Source organism: Laccaria bicolor, genomic scaffold (genome assembly GCF_000143565.1).
Source record: "Laccaria bicolor S238N-H82 LACBIscaffold_6 genomic scaffold, whole genome shotgun sequence".
In the NCBI taxonomy this organism is placed as follows: Eukaryota; Fungi; Basidiomycota; class Agaricomycetes; order Agaricales; family Hydnangiaceae; genus Laccaria; species Laccaria bicolor.
In genome coordinates this window covers 1430407-1451602 of record NW_001889877.1, presented here as the reverse complement: position 1 = coordinate 1451602, position 21196 = coordinate 1430407, and the positions used below count along the sequence as shown (strand labels likewise).

The 21196-nt window shown below is 47.9% G+C and overlaps 9 protein-coding genes across 9 annotated transcripts; 4 read left to right on the top strand and 5 right to left on the bottom strand.

The window, feature by feature from the left end:
- Positions 1–75: 75 nt before the first annotated feature.
- On the top strand, positions 76–879 carry LACBIDRAFT_183856 (mitochondrial 54S ribosomal protein YmL31). Its single transcript, XM_001878535.1, has 4 exons — positions 76–126; positions 176–290; positions 340–459; positions 509–879. Exons 1-4 carry the CDS (start codon positions 77–79, stop codon positions 539–541), a joined length of 318 nt encoding a protein of 105 aa, XP_001878570.1. The 5' UTR covers position 76; the 3' UTR covers positions 542–879.
- Positions 880–1239: 360 nt separating this feature from the next.
- Positions 1240–1695, bottom strand: LACBIDRAFT_324905 (uncharacterized protein; the record flags this gene model as incomplete). Its single annotated transcript, XM_001878175.1, has 3 exons — positions 1240–1250; positions 1333–1426; positions 1474–1695. 3 exons carry the CDS (start codon positions 1693–1695, stop codon positions 1240–1242), a joined length of 327 nt encoding a protein of 108 aa, XP_001878210.1.
- Positions 1696–1998: 303 nt separating this feature from the next.
- Positions 1999–3201, top strand: LACBIDRAFT_293395 (uncharacterized protein; the record flags this gene model as incomplete). The annotated part of the gene is made up of 6 exons (XM_001878534.1): positions 1999–2184; positions 2243–2395; positions 2450–2626; positions 2676–2774; positions 2822–2920; positions 2989–3201. 6 exons carry the CDS (start codon positions 1999–2001, stop codon positions 3127–3129), a joined length of 855 nt encoding a protein of 284 aa, XP_001878569.1. The 3' UTR covers positions 3130–3201.
- A 1132-nt stretch (positions 3202–4333) lies between these two features.
- Positions 4334–6507, bottom strand: LACBIDRAFT_315891 (uncharacterized protein; the record flags this gene model as incomplete). The annotated part of the gene is made up of 14 exons (XM_001878174.1): positions 4334–4336; positions 4390–4484; positions 4535–4693; positions 4744–4867; positions 4920–4981; positions 5037–5083; positions 5133–5242; positions 5296–5347; positions 5402–5516; positions 5570–5622; positions 5679–5866; positions 5917–5961; positions 6008–6194; positions 6242–6507. 14 exons carry the CDS (start codon positions 6505–6507, stop codon positions 4334–4336), a joined length of 1506 nt encoding a protein of 501 aa, XP_001878209.1.
- A 1292-nt stretch (positions 6508–7799) lies between these two features.
- LACBIDRAFT_315890 (uncharacterized protein) lies at positions 7800–10113 on the bottom strand (the record flags this gene model as incomplete). Its single annotated transcript, XM_001878173.1, has 8 exons — positions 7800–7944; positions 8001–8131; positions 8189–8742; positions 8795–8939; positions 8995–9089; positions 9141–9327; positions 9380–9791; positions 9845–10113. The coding sequence occupies 8 exons, from the start codon at positions 10111–10113 to the stop codon at positions 7800–7802; spliced, it is 1938 nt and encodes a 645-aa protein (XP_001878208.1).
- Positions 10114–10320: 207 nt separating this feature from the next.
- LACBIDRAFT_315889 (uncharacterized protein) lies at positions 10321–10972 on the top strand (the record flags this gene model as incomplete). The annotated part of the gene is made up of 3 exons (XM_001878533.1): positions 10321–10397; positions 10454–10570; positions 10627–10972. 3 exons carry the CDS (start codon positions 10321–10323, stop codon positions 10970–10972), a joined length of 540 nt encoding a protein of 179 aa, XP_001878568.1.
- A 974-nt stretch (positions 10973–11946) lies between these two features.
- LACBIDRAFT_315888 (uncharacterized protein) lies at positions 11947–13516 on the bottom strand (the record flags this gene model as incomplete). The annotated part of the gene is made up of 6 exons (XM_001878172.1): positions 11947–12114; positions 12169–12351; positions 12402–12604; positions 12653–12977; positions 13033–13302; positions 13355–13516. 6 exons carry the CDS (start codon positions 13514–13516, stop codon positions 11947–11949), a joined length of 1311 nt encoding a protein of 436 aa, XP_001878207.1.
- A 651-nt stretch (positions 13517–14167) lies between these two features.
- Positions 14168–17007, top strand: LACBIDRAFT_247319 (uncharacterized protein; the record flags this gene model as incomplete). Its single annotated transcript, XM_001878532.1, has 8 exons — positions 14168–14313; positions 14367–14500; positions 14565–14682; positions 14800–15864; positions 15921–16214; positions 16263–16553; positions 16606–16920; positions 16980–17007. Coding segments are annotated over 8 exons (2391 nt in total), but the record flags the coding sequence as incomplete, so codon positions are not given.
- Positions 17008–17199: 192 nt separating this feature from the next.
- LACBIDRAFT_315886 (uncharacterized protein) lies at positions 17200–18909 on the bottom strand (the record flags this gene model as incomplete). The annotated part of the gene is made up of 6 exons (XM_001878171.1): positions 17200–17234; positions 17292–17455; positions 17507–17686; positions 17738–18023; positions 18075–18338; positions 18393–18909. 6 exons carry the CDS (start codon positions 18907–18909, stop codon positions 17200–17202), a joined length of 1446 nt encoding a protein of 481 aa, XP_001878206.1.
- Between the last annotated feature and the right edge of the window lie 2287 nt (positions 18910–21196).

The window sequence follows — 21196 nt, the reverse complement described above, 5'->3', positions numbered from 1 at the left end:
GGTGGACGCCAGGTGAGCAGTCAAGTATATTCCCACGATAAATATTTGCCTTGACTTGTTGCATTGACGGGCACACATGTTCGGAGCATTTCGAGCTACAAATGTGAATCTCGGAGGCCTTTTATGGTGAGATCCACATATTATATTCAATACGCGTATTTCAACTACACTCCAGGAAAACGCCCTGGAAACTCTCTGTGACACGAAAAGCCAACGCTCGTTCCCGTCTGAAGAAGGTTGATGCGGTTATTGAAGCAGTCAGGTCTAGTGGGATGGAATGTGGTGCCCTGGTGCGTGTACAAAGCTTCTGCGTCTCGCAAGTTCTTACTTGTATGGTAGACTCGTGCGCTTGAGCTGCCAAAAGAGCACGAAATGCCAGCCAAGGACAAGTATACAGTTTTCAGCCCAAGCGCGAAAGGGTATAGAAAAGGCATACACAAGGTTCCCAAGTGGACACGAGTGCGTCAAAAGTACCCGCTTCCGTTTCTTCACTGACCTTGTATCTCAGTTGACACTAAGAACAAACCCTAAAGGGTTCTAGCCACATTATACTATTTATTGGGTTCAACCGGATAACGCGCTACGAATACATCTAGAAGAAAACAACTTGAACTTTTCCAGCCTGGATAGCTTTCAGCACCTCTGGTCCACCCAAGACTGTCTTGAAAACTTCATCTCTCGTTTCAGGAATATCGAACAGAGTCCGGTTCTTCGCATCTCGGAAACTTGTGTCAAGAATGATATGCGAGAGAGCGGAAATTGTCAAAGCATCTGGACGCGAGTTGTCGTTGGCCTATTTGACAAGAAATTTCTTTCAACTCACCTGTTTCGCACAATAATTTACCAATTCTGCCTGGCGTGCCAACCGCTGCCCCCACCTTCGTTTGCTTCAGATATGTGACGTGGTCTGCAAGCTTGATATGCTTGGAAAAAAGTTTTGCAACTTCGCCGCCTTTTTCGCCTCTGAGGGGCTTATCTTTCAGTATTCGAGTTATATCTGCCACTCGCAATGCAGCCCCTGCTATGAAAAGCAGCGTGGGCGATCCATTGGCTTTGGATTTTTGTGACAAACGGGTCCGTAGAGTCGGGAGCGCTGCACGAGGGATGAATGAATGGCTCGCGTTGAATTGTAAAAATTGTTGGCCAACCTTCAACGATGAATTTAACAAGGTGATCAAGAGTTCGAGGGCCGGTCCACGAGGTCGTATCCGTAATGGAAGGAGCTGTCTAACTGTTAATTTAGTTTCCTCCTAGAATAAAGCAAGGGTGCGGGTGTACCAGGTATTGCAACATCCCCTATTTCTAGCTCGGAAAGGGTTGGAAAAGTTTTACGTTGCATTGAAGACATGTATTGAGCCAATTCTTCGGGTGCTTTGACAGCCAAGGGTAGGTCAACTGGGGCTGCACTCTCAGCTAGTCGTCTTTTCTGGTTGCATGATGAGTTGGGATTCGAAAACAGTTTCATGGACGAACTTTCGCCTTTTTCTCCTTCTCCCTCTCTCTTCTCTTTCGCTTTTTACCCGCCTGCGTAACCAACTCGGTGGAATCCTGGACCTCCTCATCCTCGCTTCCTTCGCCAGCGACAAATTCACCATTATCCTGTATAGGCGCACCTTCACCTTCATCTTCTGATAAAGCTACAAGGTCATCGGGCACAAAGTCGTCTTCGAGATCGTCACCTCCTTCGAGCTTCATGATAGGTGAACTTTTGTGAAATAAATTTCACGTGACTTGCGACGATACTTTTGACGCTCACAATGATCAGGCGCCTTTCATCGATTCATCGGACCCCGTTCGATGCTCGACCTCTTCACATCAACCGCATACCTGAGCATTTTTTTACTCACAGCCTGTCTTATTTTCTGCTGCTATAAATTCAAATTTTACCTCGTCTCTACTCTGAAGAGTGACCAATTCACCCTTCAAACTCAAGCTTGTCCAGTCTCCATAGATAATATTCTCGTCGACACACCAAACCCATCGAAAACCAAGCAAGCGATGCGATATACACGTCAATCCCGTTTCTCCAAGAAGAAGAGACGCGGTTTTGTGGCGCCTGCCGAGTCGCAGAAGATACCTCCTGAACCCTCCATGACGAGGCAGCCATACGAAGTTTTCTTGGTGCTGGACATAGAGGGAACTTGCGATCAGGGCACGGATTTCAATTACCCCAATGAAATCATTGTATGTGTTGTGCATTTTCCTGCATGTTTATGAGATCAACATGTCCACCTCGTTTTAGGAGTTTCCAGTATGCTTAATGCGCTGGAAAAACAGAACGGACGACGATTTCTGCAGCGAACTGGAAGTTGTTGATGAATTTCGGACATATGTAAAACCAAAGTGGAGACCGACACTCTCGAAGTTCTGCACAGAGCTTACTGGTATAACGCAGGTCCGTTATCACCAATTGGACTCGTTCACACTAATTTTCGTGGCATCTCGTTAGGCACAAGTTGATGACGCACCTCTCTTTCCCGATGTATTGGTTGATCTGGAGAAATTTCTAGCGAAGCATGGATTGATAGATGAAGAAAGCTCGGAGCCTCTGGCACGGTTTTGCTGGTGCAGCGACGGCCCTTTTGATGTCCGAGATTTTGTTGTTAAACAATGTTTTATATCCCAAGTAAGTACCCCTTTGTTCATCTCCATCATGATCATTTATCTAGAACAAGGTCAAGATGCCACAGTGGATACAATATAGTGTTGTGGATGTTCGAAAGGCAGTCTGGCTAGCCCTCCAGTCGGCTCAGACCGAGCAGCCATCGACGCACGTAAGTTTTCAGAGGCGTGGCCTCACCTTTTCTGATGCCTCGATTAGGAAAGTGAATTGCCAACAATCCGCTCGTTAAACATCTCTGCACAACTACAGGCTCTTGAATTGCCGGGATTCGAAGGCAGACAACACAGTGGCATCGACGTTTGTATTCTCACCTTCTTTTTGCGAGTATGGCTTTGAAACTCACCTTGATGGCAAATACGTCATAGGATAGTCGCAACATCGCCAGGATTGTTGCCGAGCTTGCTCGGCGTGGCATTTGCTTGATGCCGAACACAGCAATACATCCAGGAAGGCGATGGCGGTGGATGGGGAAGCACGGCCAGATACGGGAAGAATACTTGAACTAAAGGATCCGTCTCCATCTCTGTGTATTATATTTGATCTTGATCACAGACACCGCAATACTGACTTTCTACGGTAATGATGCTGCTTGTCAAAGCTCGCTTCGACATCACGCGTTTCACGATGGTCGAGACACAGTTTGGTATAGATCGCTATACTCTCAAGCTTCACACTGCCAATATTCCCCGACATTTCACTAAGCAGCTTAATTCTGGGGATAAGAATTAAGGGAGCAAGTTGAAGTCGCCCGGCGGAACAGATGAAAATCGCCATTTGACAAAGTCACGGATAAATTCCCTTCTTCAAAGACATCTGATCTGGCGCCGTTCAGGCCACACGAAATGCCTGCATGGGGCTGAACGCCAATCTCTTAATTGCCTTCTTGGACCAATTACCCCCATTCTGTGTCTGGTTTAGCGTCGAGCAGCATTTTTGCGATGACCGTGGCAGAAAAGTGGCCGCTCGAAATTACAAAACCATTATGTTCATAGAATTGAACCACTTTGACAGCCAAATGACAGGACTTGAGCGGTAATGGCCCTCCTCCTCGCAGCCATCACTTGTAGAACTCAACTATACGACAAGACACATATTCAACGAAACATGGTCGAATTTCGTGAGAAAATTGCGGCCTCGTAACAACTTCGTAACTTTGGCTGGGCCCAAACAAAAAAAACTACTCGAGCCAAGATCAACTTCACCCCTTTTGCCTGCCTTACGTGACCTAAGAGGGTTAAGTAAGGGTATTCGAGAGGTTTCTAAGTGGACGTAAGTCCCAAGTTAGACCCGTATGTTGGCATCGACATTAGCGACATTGAATAGGGTTCAGATAGGTACACGCTCCGGTATATTATACCGCGCAGCGTTGCCGTTGAAGGCTAGATCGTTTTGTGCAAGCGTATTATCTTTCGGGCTGTCGAGATTAAAAATTGGTCAATCAAATCAGTAGAATGTCTTTTTCGCATGCCTGAGATGGACACGTCGAGCGTCAAATTACGGTTGTCCAACAAGTAATGTTTGGCTTCTCTGCCAGTAGGAAACCGAGTTCATTGGCATCTAATAATAATGTAAGTTACCAGCAGGTAACGTTTGTCTATGATATATCCTGTGTATTGATACAGTGTTCATTGTGGCATCCAAGTCAAGTGTAATGTAGTTGTTGCCGAAGATAAATTCTTCCTTCTTTCATCAGGACCACGAACTATTTTTTCACTAAAAACCACTGTCAGATAATATCAGAATGACTGAGGGATTCTCATGCTCACAAAATCCCACAGCGTGCCGAAACACGGAATACCTGCCTCTTTGCAACCTTGCATAATCTCGGAATTTCCGATGAAATTCGATGTGATGAAAACGACTAAAGCTTAGCATGAGAGAAAGATGGTGAGTGAGATTGTCAATAGGCACCTTCAGCGTCCCAATAATGGTACGCCTCTTTGATAATCTTCATGGTATCTGGGCGTCCTCCTCGTGCCTTGCTGTCCCACAGTGTGAGACGTTCGGGTTCAATATTTTCATGGATAAGCCGGCTAATTGTTGGCCCGAACGTCTTCTCTTGCTCGGAACCTGAAGACTGCTTAGCCGACACCAAGAGAGAGAGAAAAAAGGCCGCTGACCGATCCATATCAGATACCAGTCAGGCGATTGTAGACATGTTGAAAGGGCGGCGCCAATGCCCGTGCCGGTACAAATACGAATACCACGCTTGTACAGGGTGGAGGTATTAGAAACTCCAGCAAACTGTTGGAAACATTGAGAAGACTGAGATGCGGGGATGGGCTATTTTAATTACCTTCAATTCCCGGGTCCAGATGGTCTTCGGTGGGTTTTGTACGAGCCCTCGTGTGAAGTCGCCTACGACGTCCCCGTCATCATCACGTTGACATAGGATGTTAGCGATCTATCGAACCTTGAACACCTGCAATCATATAGTGGTATTTCGCGTGTCGACCCTCTCTGAAACAGATTGATGGAATGACGACAAGGGGGGCATTATGACACTCACGATATAATCCCGAAGGCATGATATTCCATGATCGAGGAGCGACTGATCCGTCCCAAGAGACCTTGTTGCATGCCGCGTTTGAAGCGGATGATTGCAACCTTTGGTGAGGGCTACATCACGGCCCATTAGAAAATTCCGTATGCCACGGAGAATATTAACCCACAAGTTCAATGTCGATAGGCACCTCCCTAACGAAAAACCAAGGCAGAGCGATGCTGCGAGGTGAAAGGCGTTAGCTGCGGTTCCCATCACAATGAGATGCGGTGTACAAAATGGTCATCCCCATCGTGAACCAAAAATCCTGATGATGAACAAGATCAATTCCGTTGAGATTCCACGAGCGAGTAACTGGATCATAGGTATCGCCGAGGATAACAAAAACCCCTGAGAATGTGATGACATATACCCAACCAGGAAATAGAAGAAGTAAATCTTACAGGTGCAGATGAGGCCCAGCCATCCAACAAATCGGTGGTGACGTTCAAAAACACTACATAATTGGTATCTCAACCGTGGCAGGGGATAACCGCAGCAATATTTACGTACTTGTGGTGGGTATTCCGAACCCAAGGAAATGCACTTAAAGCGCTGATCATGACAGCCAGGTTTGTGACTACTCCCATCACCAAGACGGCGTCATGAGTGACATTGAGCTTCCGAAAATTGTTGACGACTTTGAACAAAAGCCAAATAACCCCAGAGAGTGCGCAGCCGCTGTGAATACCGCCAAGATGCTGTGGTACATGTCAGCACTGCACTGCCCGCAATGTCGCTGGTGACGTACTTGTAAGACGGATGTGCAACCCAAGCGAAACCATAATGGCGGCCACTGGGTATGTGAGCTGAAAGATCTTCGCAATCAGCAAGCCACTGACCTTGGCAAAACAGGTGTTAACGAAGAGATAGAGGAAGCGGCCAAAAACCTCGTTTCGCATTAGGATGGCGAAGTTGAAGTTTGCAACCACGATCGTGCCAGAGTATTTTACGCCGTATGGAAAATGCCCAGAGGCCGCCAAAACCAGACCGATCATGTTTAGGCCGAAAGTGAACGTAAAAAACTTTCTGGAGAGTCGTGAGTCATACTGAACGGAATGGAGAAGGCATCTTACCTGTATGTGTTGAACCAGAGATTCCATAATATCCACTTAGAGACCACCATCTTGGACTTGGGCGCTGAACTAGCTGTAGGTTTTTCTGAAAGGATGACTTCCTGGGTTGTTGTTGTAACACCCGCATCCTTCTCCTTCGAGGGGAGTGGGTCATCGGAAGGGGGTTTAACGTCCTTGGAGTGGGATAATGACACTGGCAGGGTGTCGAGAATCCCCTTTTCGGCGTCGATGAGGGCTTGAGGGTGTCCTCTGATCTCTTGAGACATGACCAGGATTGTCGATACCAGTAATAGCGCAGCAAGTATAAGATAAGCTACGAGGGGAGGGTCATAGAACTGGGGAGAAATCTCGCATATTTATATGCCATGGAACCGGTCAGGTCGAAGACACAGGGTGAAAAATAACCATAGGAAATAAGATCCAAAAGAGAATCAATCCACCAACGTCAGAAAGTGGCAAACTCGCGGGCCTGAAGTTTTGGCCCGGGTCCTACATTCCGAGAATTCCGGTAGCTCGCATGCCTTCGAATACGGAATGAACCACATCTCGTTCCTCAGGGCGGTCCAAAGAAGCCGCAAAGCAGGTTTCGATACATTAGGAAGTGGAAGATACTTCGAGGCGCCTGCGCAACCTTCATGAACAGATCTAGGCTGTGGTACCCCCTTTAGGTCGCTTAGGTATCAGCCGGCGTTGCTGATATTCCTGTGTTAGGTCTCCAGAGCGCCTCATGGACATCCCGCTCATGGTTTGGCGTGTAAATGTTTCAGCGGAGTAAAGCTACCTATGGATCGGTACCGGTATGAAAGCTTTGAGCCGAAATCAATCCGTAGCACTGGTGGAGATTTTGCCAGAGGGCGCAGTGCTACCGCTGACGAGTGAGGTGAGTCACTTGGGAGATCAAGATGCGTACTCAATCTCAATAAGTATGATAAGTGAGAATTTGACGACTTGATCAACCTTGGACAACGTGGGCCTCCAGAAACCAGGACCAGATATGGGGAATAATCGATGACTTGGTCATTGGAAGAAGGAATTCAGAGATCTTGTGGGTTTCTACGGTTCTCTTCCTGTGGAGCCAAAAACTCACAGTTGTTTATTGGCGTTCAGGGAGCTCTCTGCGTGGGCGAGAAAGCACGATGGTAGTTTCAAAAGAGATCCAAGTAGGGATTAGTAGGAAAGCATCCACACTGCTCTCACCACAATGGATTGGCCAGGTACCGGTAACCTGTTCATAGGACAAAGTGGTACAAACATAGTCAATTACTCAACGAGTCAGATTGAAGCGCGCTTACCACTTGTATAGTCAGGGAAACTGAGATCGACATTGGCGATTTTCACTGGCAAGGAACGGCCTCGTTCCCTAGTTTTACTACAAAAGTCTTGTAACCTGTTTTTGGTTTTGCCGAGTATGTTCAGCATAATCAGATCTGCACACTCGCGGTATAATGGAGAAAAGTTGTGTCCGCTTTGCCGAATGTACACGCATGTCTTGATACAAACAAATAGAATACATCGTGAGTTCCATAAAATAAGAATATAATAATCGAGCACCAATGAATTAATCTGCCTCCGCAAAGTCACGCAGTTCCCCCAGGTGTCGAGATACTTCCTCCTTAAACATCGCAATCTCATGGCTATTCTTAATGATGGCGCGAACCGTCTCCTCCTTCAGTCGGGAGACTTTTTCCATCTGTTCACGATAGCTGTGAGGATATTCACCAATAAGCGCTTGAAGTCAATTGAAATCGATGTACGTAACTTGAATTGAAGCGTCTGTAAACGTGATTTGACACCCATGCCATTTGCCAGGGCGGCGGTTCTGGCATGTGCCAAATCGCGTTCTAATCGTACCGCTTCTCCGCTGGCCACCAATGCCTCCTGTTGTGCCGCCTGTATATCCGAAGTTCATATCGAAAACCGTCGTCTCAAGTAAGAAGGTGTACGTACATCGCGTAGATCATCTGCTTGCTCGTTCAATCCGCCGACCTTTTTTTCAACTTCCGCAATCTCTTCGTCGACGTTTTCGCATTCCAAAGTGAGCTGGTCAAGTTCGTTGTCAATCTTGATCCGTTCACTTTCGATAGAAGCTCGGTTCGAACGTTTCGATTCCGCAATGGCGCTTAACGTTGGCTTGATCACTTTCCGAATATCCGCTCCAGAAAGCAGCTGTTGGGGATTGGATGCAGCTGGGTTCAGATCCAAGGTGAGGTCCACGTCCTGCCACGGAGGTGGAAGTGGAGGGAAAAGCTCCAACGACGACAAGAGATTGTTGTAGAGATCCAAAGCCTCTTCCGCGCCAGCTACTCGGTTCGTCACCTTGACCTCCAGGGTCATGACGATCTGATGTGTTTCCGAGATTCTTTGCTTGAGATCCTCCAAAGTCCTTGATAATGTTTCGTGGTCTGTATTCATACGGATTACCTCCTCGGGAGTCAGATTCTGTGCTTTGACAATTTCGGACAGTCTTTCTTGTTCAGTTGTGAGCTGTTCAAGACGCGCCCCTGGCAGTAATCTATCAGATAGGTGGGGATAAATCCGTCGACATCGACCAACCTTCCCTCTGAAGTTCCGCCTTCTCGTAGGCAATGGTATCAATCAGTTTTTTCTTCCGGCCTTCGTATTGTTGAAGAATTTTCTGGAACTTTTCACTGTCGGCCTTCAACAACATGTTCTCATTCTGAAGTTTAGTGATTGGAGCCTTTTCAAAGCAGGATCGTAAGCTTCATAAGATGGAGGGGCACAGAAAAACCTACAGACGATGACTTGAGCTTGGTTATTACAGATTTTGCCTGATCTAGCCGGTTGGATTGTTCCTCAAGTTCCATCTGTACTTGTTCATTCTTCTTAGCTAGGAGATCTCACGTCAGAGATGGAGTCGTGAACAATATGTGTTGCCTACCATAACGGTCTTCAAGATTCTGGTTTGGTTCTGCGAAATCATCAATAAGGTCAAGCCAGACTGTGTAAGCCTCTTCATAATAATTGAAGGCGAGCGCTTTGTGGTCCAAGGGGTCGTCAAACTCGTCTGGAATGTCTGAAACTATCTGTAGTGACGGATGTCCACTACAAAGATAATCAGTCCGCATCTGAAAATACGCAATTTGAGGGTGAGTCTGGATGATTCAAGCGTGAGCCTACTTTATTAAGTTCAACAAGCCAATGCAAAACACCCAGCAAAGATGGCCACGAATGCATGCTAGCAGGTGCTGCAAGCCACTTGTTATCTATTTGGTGAGCGAAGGGATAACGGACAGCTTTGAGAGCAGGAACAAATTCATCCTCAAAACGGGCATTTTGATTCAAAGGATGAAAGGGATCCAGATTCAAAATGAGAAAGTCGAAAATTGCTCTGTAATCCTTTCCCTGTATGTTCGCAAGGGTTGCCATTGTGATATCGAACCCAGAACTCTGGAGGTAGCTGAGAATATCCTGTCGCATCTTGGTCTGGTATTGCCGATCACGCAATGGACGCGTGTCTTTAACAGTCTGGCTGCTAGATGGTTGACTTAATACCGCTCCACCCGTCCACATCGATCCGCGACGAGTGCTACTAAACATAAGGTAAGGTGCGTGTAGGTTGAACAAAAAAGATAGAGAACTTACTTGCTCAACGGTGTTCGTCCAAAATTAGGTTTACTGGTGCTCTGTAATATATGATTCACATTCTGGGAGCGCATCATTGACTGTCTGGGATTGGTACTTGGAGGAGCTGGGTAAGGGGCGCGTAAAGCGGGACCAGCGAGCGACATGCGCGAATGTGAACTTGAGGCTGGAGTTGGCTTCTTGATCGTAGCTGGGACAGGTATACCTGATCGAACATTTCCGTAAAGATCAGCAGCAGCTGGCATCGTAGATTTGCGTCGCGCGTCCATGACGGACGCGTCGTCGGTTGAATGAGATGCAAGTCGATTCAAAACCTCACGTATCGTGGTTCGTTGAATGTAACATCACGTGACTTCTGTCACATCCCATGATACCTGTAATTACACGGCTGTGAGCACCAACTTTATCAAGTTCGAACTTCAACGGTTCAAGTGTTCTTCGTCTGTAAATCGAGGCACATCGGCGTAAATTAAAGGATGTCTTCTCCTGTTACCCGCCCACTTTTTGGAGGCGCTATTGTTGCGGAGACGCCAGCGAACCTGATCGATGCCTCGTATGTCACCCGTTCAATTCTCCATTCGAAATACACTTACGCCGGCTTTTGACAAGTGATGTGCGTCAGGTCCCCGATGCCCAGGAAGTGCTTTTGTACCCTAATTCCAGTGTTAGTATCATCGTCGAAATTCTCCAAAGGGTCGAACCTGCCCATTTTGAAGACGCCATCAAGTTGAATTCTCCCTGCCATTCTAGTTGCTTCTTTTGACAAGCTTATCTCCCGTTAGATTCCATTTTGATTCCGTCGCCCATGATAATTCGGCGCAATCTGTACTCGTGGATTCCGTCACTGTTGTTCCCAATGACAGAGGCGATGACACGCCTTCTGCTGTCACTCTCAAGGGTGCACAGCGCGTCCCAAAATTTAATCGTGTCACACCGGATGATGTCCGCATCTTCATGGCTCTCTTTCGTCTGGAACACAAAGAAATAGACCTTGTGGTCACCTTTAATGTTCCTGTCATGACACAGGATGGAGGGGCAGTCGGCTCCGAAGGATTAGAACAAGCGGAATCAGACTTTCACAAATTTGTCACATCTTTCCGAATTTGCGATTACGGCCTGTTTGCTTAGGGCTAGATAAGAAGTAAAGACAAGTATACCAGGGTTCTACGATTGCCTCTCACTTTGGGAGTTGCGCCATTCTATGGAGAAGCAGCATGACATCTCCCCACCTGGAGGATTCGACATTTACCAGCGTTCTCCGAGATCTCACCGATTAGAAAAATCTTCACATTGCCTCTCACGCTTGACCCACAACTACGTTCAAACCCTCAATTAATTGGAGTCTCGCGCCGGGTATCGAGCATTCCGAAGTAAGCCGTATGGCACAGTGATTTCTCGCCATTATATGGAGAAGCAGCTAGTGCTAGATAAGAAGTAAAGGACAAGCACACCAGGGTTCTACTATTGCCTCTCGCTTTGAGAGTTGCTGGCCATTCTATGGAGAAGCAGCATGACATTTCCTCGCCTAGAGGATTCGACATTTACCAGCGTTTTCCGAGATCTCATCGATTAGAAAAATCTTCACATTGCCTCTCACGCTTGATCTACAACTACGTTCAAACCCTCAATTAACTGGAGTCTCGCGCCGGTTATCGAGCATTCCGAAGTAAGCCATATGGCCAAGTGATTTGGTGTCATAACCGATGGGAAGAGATCGTGCCCTTCCAGCCCGCCACCAATCACAAACGAACAGCATGGTGAAACAGGAATGGTCGCCTTCTGTTATGGACCTCGCTGTCGAGACCTCGCCACATGCAAGCGTAGACCGTCAGATCGCTCAAGCGAAAACAGGTATTGATTACCGTAGAGGATTTTCCCTGATGGAGGACGAAAACCGGTACCGGTGTATACGGTCAAGGTTTTGCCTGAAGGAGCAGCGTAAAGGCTGTCAACTTCCGTTCCCAACAGACGATCCCCGCTTCCAATTCGGAGGCTCTTACACGCCGGCAAAGAAAGAAACGTTGACATAGGAATACATGGGAGGAGTAACAAAGAGAGAGGCAACGATAACGACTGACGAGAAGACGGAATGCACTTGATGGCTACGATTCAGTCGCGCCGTCTAACTCCTCTTCAGCCTCGGGTTCCTCGACTATGCGATCTCTCGCACCGGCTGTGGCGACCTCAGCTGCTACTTTAGCTTCTTTCTTGCGTTTAGCCGATTCCTTCAGCTTTTCCCAGCGCTCCCGAAACTTGGTTATCATAAGTTTCTGTTCAAAGGCCTATCAGCAACGCAGGGGCAAGCCTGGACAATGTGGACGAACGTGTTTCTCATTCTCCGCTCGAACCGCGCGTAGCTCATCTTCGAGCTCTTTTACTCTCCGGGCATATTGTGCTTCTCTGCCTGTATTCATGCCTGGTATAGGGACAGCTGGTATATTATTGAGAGCGTTGAGATCGAGAGCAGGCCGCTGTAGCAATCCCGATGTTCCCATGGCGCGTTGCGCCTGCAAGCGTCATTTGTAAGCGACAAAGTAAACAGAGGATTTAAACACACCTCCCGTGTTGCCTGGAAGATACTATCACGCAGGTGAACATCTTGCTCTTTCCGCATTTGCAACATTCGCTCAGTCGCTTTTAAGCGTTTCTGCAGGGCAGCTGTCTCTGCTCTCAGTGAGGTGTTTTCTTTCTTGAGCGCGGCAGGAGATGGCTCATCGCCAGAAGGTATCAAGCAAAATGATTCAGAAAGGTGATCGCCTTCTTATAGGATATCAACTAAATTTTTAGCCAGAAAAAGATGAGAGGTACCTTCATCCAATAAATCATCATCCTCGAAGCCTTCAGTGTCTAGAGGTGTCGCTTTTTGTTTACCACTGTCGCGGACTGACCCTATTCCCATTCGCCTGGTAAAGCGTGATAGCATTGGTTCTTCATAGTCAGTATCGCTACTAAAACTATTGTCTTTGCGAAGCCCCTCTCTCGCAGGAGGGGTTTTCGTGCCGGACGTCGGCCCACTTGTAGATGGATCTTGGTTACCCATGGGGACAGTCGCAAATGCAACGGGTTGAGATAGGTTATCCAACATTCCTTGCATGATATTCCAAAATTGATTGAATGCATCTCCCGGATCTGACTGAGGCCGTAAATGTAAAAGCAGCCTTTGTTTTAATAACGGGAGACGAACTTACTCGCTGTCCTCCCAGAAGCATGAAAGATTCGTCGACTGCATTCTGAGAGTCTGTCATGGGCCGATGGGGCGGCGGGGAAGATGAGTGGATGCGTGGCGAACCCGCTAAATACGAGCTGGAGTGCTGACGGAGTGGAGGCGCTCTTGATGATTCTGCTTTCTGAGGTAACGCGGGATCCTTTCCTTCATTCTTTAATTTCTCAATTTTTCTTTGTAACTCCTTCCCTGCCTTGCAATGCTCGTCGTGAAGCCTTCGAAGGGTACGCTTGGCCTAGGAAAAGAGCGTTGGTGAGGAGAAGCGCGACGTGGGAATGGGGCTCAACAGATTCGTCGTGGCTACGCTCTATAGCAGCCAGATAAGCTTCTGCAGCCTTAAAGTGCTCTTCTGCAGCTAGCACAATCAATCCTTTCGACAAATAGTCGTCTGCGTTTGCGGTATGTTGGTGAGCCTGTGCAAGTTTAGTCAAACTTGATCGGAATGACATGTCAAGCTATGTTCAAACCGTGTTCATTGATGTTTTAGTGGCCGCAAAAATCTCATGGAGAGAGCTATGATGCGATTCAAGATGTTTTCCCCTCGCTGTAGATGATGGTGGGATATGAGCGGCTGTGTAGCAGTACTGGAATCAGAGCTGCACAGTGTCAAGCCATTCCAAATTTGGCAGGCACTCGAATTACTCTTCTTCGGTACTCGCTCTCTGCCACTACGACCCAACTAATAATTATTGCATTGACGGCGAGCGAAGGCGCCTGCTCTGCAAAAAGCCCGCGATCGCCGACCATTGACGCTATTGCCCAACTGCGCTCATTTATGTTCAGGCACGTGCCACTTACATAAGGTGGATTACTGCTCAGCCTTTACTCCCACTTTCATCGTCGTCGTCAAGCTCCTCCTCTCCATCCGAAAGACTTTGCAAGTTCTACAGTGGTCATTTTCTACTAGCATTATATCCTTTGTAAGCTAGAGGGAAATGTCGACCGCTCCAGGCGTTCTGTAAGTTTTCTGGCATGCGTCTCGCCCTGATTGCTAACGTCAACCCTTTTCCGAATAAAAGGAGGAAGAAGATCAGAGTTACAGGTGCGTTATTGAGGCATCATCAATTTTCTTTCGTTGACATTGTATTTTGTGACCTGCAGTCGTTGCTGCTGACGGGCTATCCAAACGAGACGTTTTCCGACTGCCCGATCCATTCGCAGTCATAACCGTCGATGCGGAGCAGACCCACACGACAAGCGTCATTAAGAAGACTCTCAATCCTTATTGGAATGAAAGCTTTGATATGTGCGCGCTCAACTCCACTTGCCATTTTATGACTCATCCCTTCCAAACTCTAGAACGGTCAAGGATTCTTCTGTCGTTGCTGTTCAAATATTTGACCAACGCAAGTTCAAGAGGAGGGATCAAGGATTTTTGGGTGTGGTGAATGTGAGAGTCAGCGATGTGTTGGACCTTGAACTTGGCGGCCATGGTGCGTGAAACTTTCCATGCGCCTGTTCTCTCCTCTCACCAAATCCTTCGAATCTTTCCCCCAGAGATGCTTACATTGGACCTCAAAAAATCGAATGACAACCTCGTTGTTCATGGCAAACTTATCATTTACTTGTCGACAAATATTACCCAACCTATTGCTAACCCTGGCCCGTCTCAAATGTCCGGATTGAATGCCGCCCTCTCTGATATGGGGTTGAGTAATGGTTCACCCTCGGCCAGCACTTCCAATCTCCCATTGCAAGCCTCCGCAAGCAGCACTTTATCGCGAGCTCCCAGTTCCCACGCCACAGGCACAGATACAGCAACTTCTTCGATGCCAGTGCCTTCTCCGGTGACTACCACTTCGGAAGAACAACAACAATCCACAGCGCCCACATCTCGCCCAGCGAGCTCTGTTTCGGCCTCAAACTCTGCAACTGTGGCACCTGCTCCAACTGCCCACGGCACTACCTCGCCTGCATCTGCCGCGCAAAACGCCCAGATGCGCAATTTCAACCCCAACGTCGATCAATATGGCCCATTACCCCCGGGTTGGGAACGTCGTATAGACCCTCTAGGACGTACATATTATGTGGACCACAACACGCGTACAACCACGTGGAACAGGCCCTCGGCGAGCGCGGCCGCCAACACCATCACACAAGATAGCGAAACCAGCGCAGCCCGTGATCAACATTCTCGTCGTATCCTCGCCGACGATTTGCTAGAAGCCAACAATCCGGTGTATCGAAGTGGGTCGGCAGCGGGTGGATCGGCCTCAGCTGCACCTCAGCCAGCTGCACCAGCAGCTATCCCGGCGAGCACGGCGACCACCCCAGGAACGGGCAGTTTACCTAATGGTTGGGAGGAACGCTACACCCCGGAGGGTCGCCCGTATTATGTTGATCATAATACACGAACGACTACATGGGTCGATCCACGACGACAAACCATCATCCGCGTGATGGGGCCCGCCGGCCAAGGTGCTGCGTTACAACCTCAGACGATTTCACAGCTCGGCCCTCTCCCGTCGGGCTGGGAAATGCGTCTGACGTCCACCGCCCGTGTTTACTTTGTCGACCACAACACAAAGACGACAACTTGGGATGACCCTCGTCTTCCGTCGACGCTTGATGCCAACGTGCCTCAGTACAAGCGAGACTTTAGGAGAAAACTTATCTACTTCCGAAGTCAACCTGCCATGCGAGCACAACCGGGCAACTGTCAGATTAAGATTAGACGAAACCACATCTTTGAAGACAGTTACGCGGAGATTATGCGACAAACTCCCAACGATTTAAAGAAACGGTTAATGATCAAGTTTGACGGTGAAGATGGTTTGGATTATGGTGGTCTTTCGAGGTGCGTTTATCTTTTGACATTCTCAGTGCTTCGTTGATAAGCGCTATTTCTGGCAGAGAATTCTTCTTCTTGCTATCCCACGAGATGTTCAATCCGTTTTACTGCTTGTTTGAATACTCTGCGCACGACAACTATACCCTCCAAATCAACCCTGCTTCAGGCGTCAACCCCGAGCATTTGAACTACTTCAAGTTCATCGGCCGATGCCTGGGTCTTGGTATCTTCCATCGTCGGTTCTTGGATGCGTACTTTATCGTCAGCTTCTACAAAATGATTTTGAAAAAGAAAGTAACGCTGTCAGACTTGGAGAGCGTTGATGCAGAGTTGCACCGCGGTATGACTTGGATGCTGTAGGTTACTTTGCCCGGTTATGTGGCTATGTAGCTGACACTCCTCAGCGAAAACGATATCACAGATATTATCGACGAAACATTTACCACTACGGAAGAGCGATTCGGAGAAATGGTCACGATTGACCTCAAACCGGGCGGGGCTGATGTACCGGTCACAGAAGAGAATAAAAAGGAATACGTGGATCACGTTGTCGATTACCGCATTTCCAAACGGGTGAACGAGCAATTCGAGGCGTTCATGTCGGGATTCAGCGAGCTCATCCCTCAGGAACTGATTACAGTCTTCGATGAACGCGAACTGGAGCTGTTGATCGGTGGCATGTCCGAGATCGACGTGTACGTTTTACTCGTGTGGTTTCTGGATGTTCACTCATCATACGTACTTCAGCGACGACTGGACCAAATTTACTGATTATCGCGGCTACGAAATGAACGACGAGGTGATCCAATGGTTCTGGAAGTGTGTTCGCAGCTGGCCTCCTGAGCGCAAATCGCGTTTGTTGCAATTTGCCACGGGCACGTCGCGTATCCCCGTCAATGGGTTCAAGGACTTGCAAGGATCCGACGGGCCTCGACGATTCACGATCGAAAAGTCGGGAGATCCATCACAGCTGCCGAAGAGTCATACCTGTTTCAACCGTATCGATTTACCCCCTTATAAGGATTACGCCAGTCTGGAGCATAAGCTCACTCTTGCTGTAGAGTATGTGTTTTTTTTTTTACTTTTTCGATGTTCCATTGAATTGACCAACACTTCTGCAGGGAAACCGTTGGTTTCGGGCAAGAGTAAAAGGACCTTGGAATTAATATAATCCCTCTGGAAGAGGCTGTACTCGTATATAATACACGACGTCGTCAGTGATATCGTTTATGCTTATCCAGTGATTGGACTTGTGTTTCCCCCCTACCTGGATTCATGTTTGCTAATTAATTTAAATGTTCCTCATATTACATTTGATCCAAGTAGGTTAGTGTGTGCGATTCAACGCTTTTCAAACGCAAATGCAATATAAATGTCTATGAAAAGAGTCGCGTTTGTTTCATTGTTTATGAAGAAGCGGGGAAAAGACGTACTAGCTGCCTCCCATTGATCCTCGTCCATCGCGCTCTCGCCATTCGTGTCTACTACCTTCATGCGGACCAGGAGAGGCTTAAACTCGGGGTGCTCCTGATGCTCCTCAAACACCTGGTGGAATTCCTCTTTATACACCGGATACAGCTTGTAATCTGCGGCCATTCTGCAAGAAATCAACACAGGCATCTGGCAGAAATGAAAGACAGAAACTCACTGTACAAAATTTTCCCATCGCACGACGTACTCTGGTACATTCTCGACCGCGTCTTGCAGGAAAAACCAGTACTTGTGGCCGAACATGGGTTTCGAGTCCCGGTTTTCAAATCGAATTTTGTATACCGAGTTTCCGAATGATAGATCGTCCTTATCGGGAGGGAGTTCATCGAGATGTTCTCTACATGACACATTAATTGATTGGAAAGTAGGCGAAAACGTGGTTACATACAGCAAGATATCGGCGTTGGGTATCGTCCCGATAAAGACACCTCCCGTCCTTAGATGCCGGCTGACGTTCTCAAGCATACAACGCGCCTTTTGGACAGTCTCAAAAGCGTAGTGCATGCAAAATTGCATCGAGACGACGTCGAATGGTTGCGCGAGTTTTGCGGGGGAAAACGCTTTGGAGAGAGGCTCGGTGTAACAGTCCAGCGCAGCAAAATGAGCTTCGAACCGTGGACCACGCATTGATTCCCAACGTGAACGCGCTTGATCCACCGACACCGCCGCAATATCTGAATCGTTTCAACTCCATATTATTCCAAAATGAAAAATAAGAAACGCACCAACTCCAAACAGCTCCCTCACATGCGCCTTTGCCCACTTTGTCATATCACCGCCTTTCCCACACCCCATATCCAGCACCTTGCCACTCCCCCCTCGCCCTCCTCTCCCCGGACCCGAATACCCATTCGACGACGGACTTTTCGCGAGCACGGGGTGTGCGAAGCGCGAGATGAGCACGGACTTTACCCAGTTGTTAAAGTTCTTCAAACCAATGATAGGTGATTCTAATCGTTGTACTACACCAACGTCTGGCCGTGAGTTGTCTGTAACGTGTTAGCAAGTGAAAGGTGGTGAGGAGAGGTTAAAGAAGGGCGTACAGTGCTGCACTACGACACCGACGTCGCCTACCAGCTTCTTCAGCGGAGGTTGATCTAAAGTGTCCGGTTCGTTGCTGGCACCTCGTTTCCGCTTTGTGAGACGAGAGCTGCCCTGCCCACGGTAATGTTTAAAGTCCTCCATCTCAGCCCGGGAAAGAGGAACGAGGATAGAACCCGGGGCCGTTCTCCGGACAGGATTGTAAGGAGCTGCAGCAGGTGGAGGGGGAGATGGTGGTGGGGGCATGGGAGGGGATGAGGGAGTGTAGTGGGATGATGATGATGGACGAGATGAACGAGAGATAGGTGACTCTGGGTCAGTAAAAGTAAGTGGAATATCGGTGTTGAGGAGGAGATGGTCGATCGAGTTCGGCCTTTTGTGTTTCTCGGTGGGTTGATCCGAGTTGAGGAGAACGGACAAATGAGTTGCCCGCCTAGTTGGTGGCATAAAGTAGGATGAAGATGAAGGGTCAATTGGAGAATTTAGGACAGCATCGCGTACAGGATCAAATGCAGGCATTTTTACCAGCTGCAATCAAGTTGTAAACTAAACTACTTAGTTCTACACACTACTCTTGCTGATGTAATCGCTTGATCATCCACGACTTTACATCGCCACTCGAACGCTACAACTCTTCAGTCAAAATCAAACAATATTACAATTCGCTTACCTCCACATATCGCGTTTTGGCACGGATGCTGTCCAGCGTCTGTCCAAGTGCTTGAACGTATTTCGACGTATCCTTGTCCTATAAATCAAGGTCCGTCATCCCTTGAAATCACACACTTTTCCGTCCCTCCTTACCTTGAAAAACTCGGCTATCTCCTTATAATCCTTCTCCGTCGCGTAAAAGTCCAGGGAGATCTGTCCGTCCGTAAGCCTTGTGTTTCACCCATCCCTCGGATCACTTACCGAAACAAGGTACCGCAGCGTGAAGTTGCCCTCAAATCTCTTGTAAAGCTGCAATCTCTACTCAGTTCACCGCACAACAACAACTTCCAAATCCACTCACAGTATCATATTCATCTTGGAAATATTTGCTCAATAGCCGGCGCGTCTTGAAGTTGCTCGCCAGTCCCCTGAAAAAGTACATGATATCTTGGTCCCGACACTTTGTACCAATAGAAGCCAATGTCTGATGCATCAACTCGGGAACTTCTGTCGCACCAAGCGCAGTCATGGCCGCAATTTTCTGCGCAGGCGTCTTTGGGTTGTCATATATTTTGACAACAGCATCATACTCTTCACGACCACCATGCCTAACGGCCTAAATCATTCTCTAAGTTCATGACACTTGATCAAAAATGATCAACCCACCGTCGCAAATATGACACCCTGCAGATCCGCCGGGATTTTAGAGTCATCTCCTGTGCTCACATAGTGGTGGAAGCGGCTCTTCAACTCTTCCATCACCCTATTCCACAATTGATCAGAATTCACCCAATCATTTCAAACAGCTTACGTTGGGTCACGAGCAGCAGTTGATTGACCAACGGCGAGTGTTCGCAAAAGCGAAATATCTGGCGTTTCAGAGTCCGAGTACTCGTATCCAAGCCTTTTCACTAGAGGAACGAACAACTCCTGCAACAGCGGTTCAGAATATCACCAACATGCCAGGCAAATACATACCCTCCGGAAGGCATTCAACTGATCAACAATATCAGGGTGCTCCCACCACGTCGACACAAGACTACTCAGATTGTCTCCAATTCCAGACCACACAAGATCTAAAATGCGAGGGTAAGCGACGCGAGCATCAACCACACCCCCAACTTACATTCTTTCTCGTCCTTCAGCAGATCTATCAACGTGAGCGAGCTGCTCAAATTCGCGAGCCCAGCTTTGGAGAGTGCCAACGAATCAAACACGAGCCCAATCCGATCATTGAGAGAGAATACAGAATCTTCTTTGGCAGCTTCTGCCGCAATTTTGGCGAGGCGTTCAGGGGTGTACAGTACGCGATCTGTAAAGGGCTCAGACCACGAGATCTCAAAGGAAACAGGAAGAGATCACATACAAACGCCGACTGTGTTTGCATTGAGTTTGAAAGACTTGCTAGTGTCTAGGGGGAAGAACTTTTCGCGCTCTTCCAAGATCGCCGTCTTATCGATGGAGTATTTGCCATCCTTCCAGGAGAGAATCGACAGGGGGACGTTCCTGTAGAGACATGAGCTTCACAGCAAATCAACAAAAGTATAAAACTCGCCAAATAGTTTCATTATCTTTAGGATCCGCAAAGCCCGTCTCTAGGAATCTATCTTGACGAACAAGGATGCCTCTTTCAGTTTCCGTCACCGTCAAGACCGGGAACCCAATCTACGTCGTCGTCAGATTTTGAATCTCAAGCACCCAGCTGGAAAATAACCTTGGTGATCCAATTTTCCATGAGCTGCGTGATATTCAAATCAGTCGCAGCGCTGATTCCCTCCCATAAATCGTGCGTAACGCTGTTTGCGAACAACTTTTTCTTGAGGTACAAGGAAACACCTTTCAAAAATCTTTCTTCTCCAACGTAGTCAGAAAGCATGCGCAGAGCTAGATATGCTTGATTCAAAATCGATAACTTGGCCATTGAAAAATACACACTCGAGGCAGCCTTGGAGTAAGAAAGCGCATCAAAAATCTGTTGGAAAGGTCAGCATGGATGTATGACCTGGTCAGTGGCCAACCTGGTTTATATGGTTGGCATCCGGACAATCGACTTCAATAGGGTGCGAAGAGAGTTTGGCATCCAGCGCGAGGGCGCTGTTCAAGTGATCCGCGATAAATTCAGAGTTGACCTTCCATTCGGGGAACACTCTGGATG

Excerpts from the sequence above, each read along its gene's own strand:
- LACBIDRAFT_183856 (XM_001878535.1), top strand. The coding sequence starts at position 77 with ATGTTCGGAGCATTTCGAGCTACAAATGTGAATCTCGGAGGCCTTTTA. Across the intron at positions 291-339 it reads GGATGGAATGTGGTGCCCTG|ACTCGTGCGCTTGAGCTGCC; the intron begins GTGCGTGTACAA and ends CTTGTATGGTAG. Across the intron at positions 460-508 it reads AGGTTCCCAAGTGGACACGA|TTGACACTAAGAACAAACCC; the intron begins GTGCGTCAAAAG and ends CTTGTATCTCAG.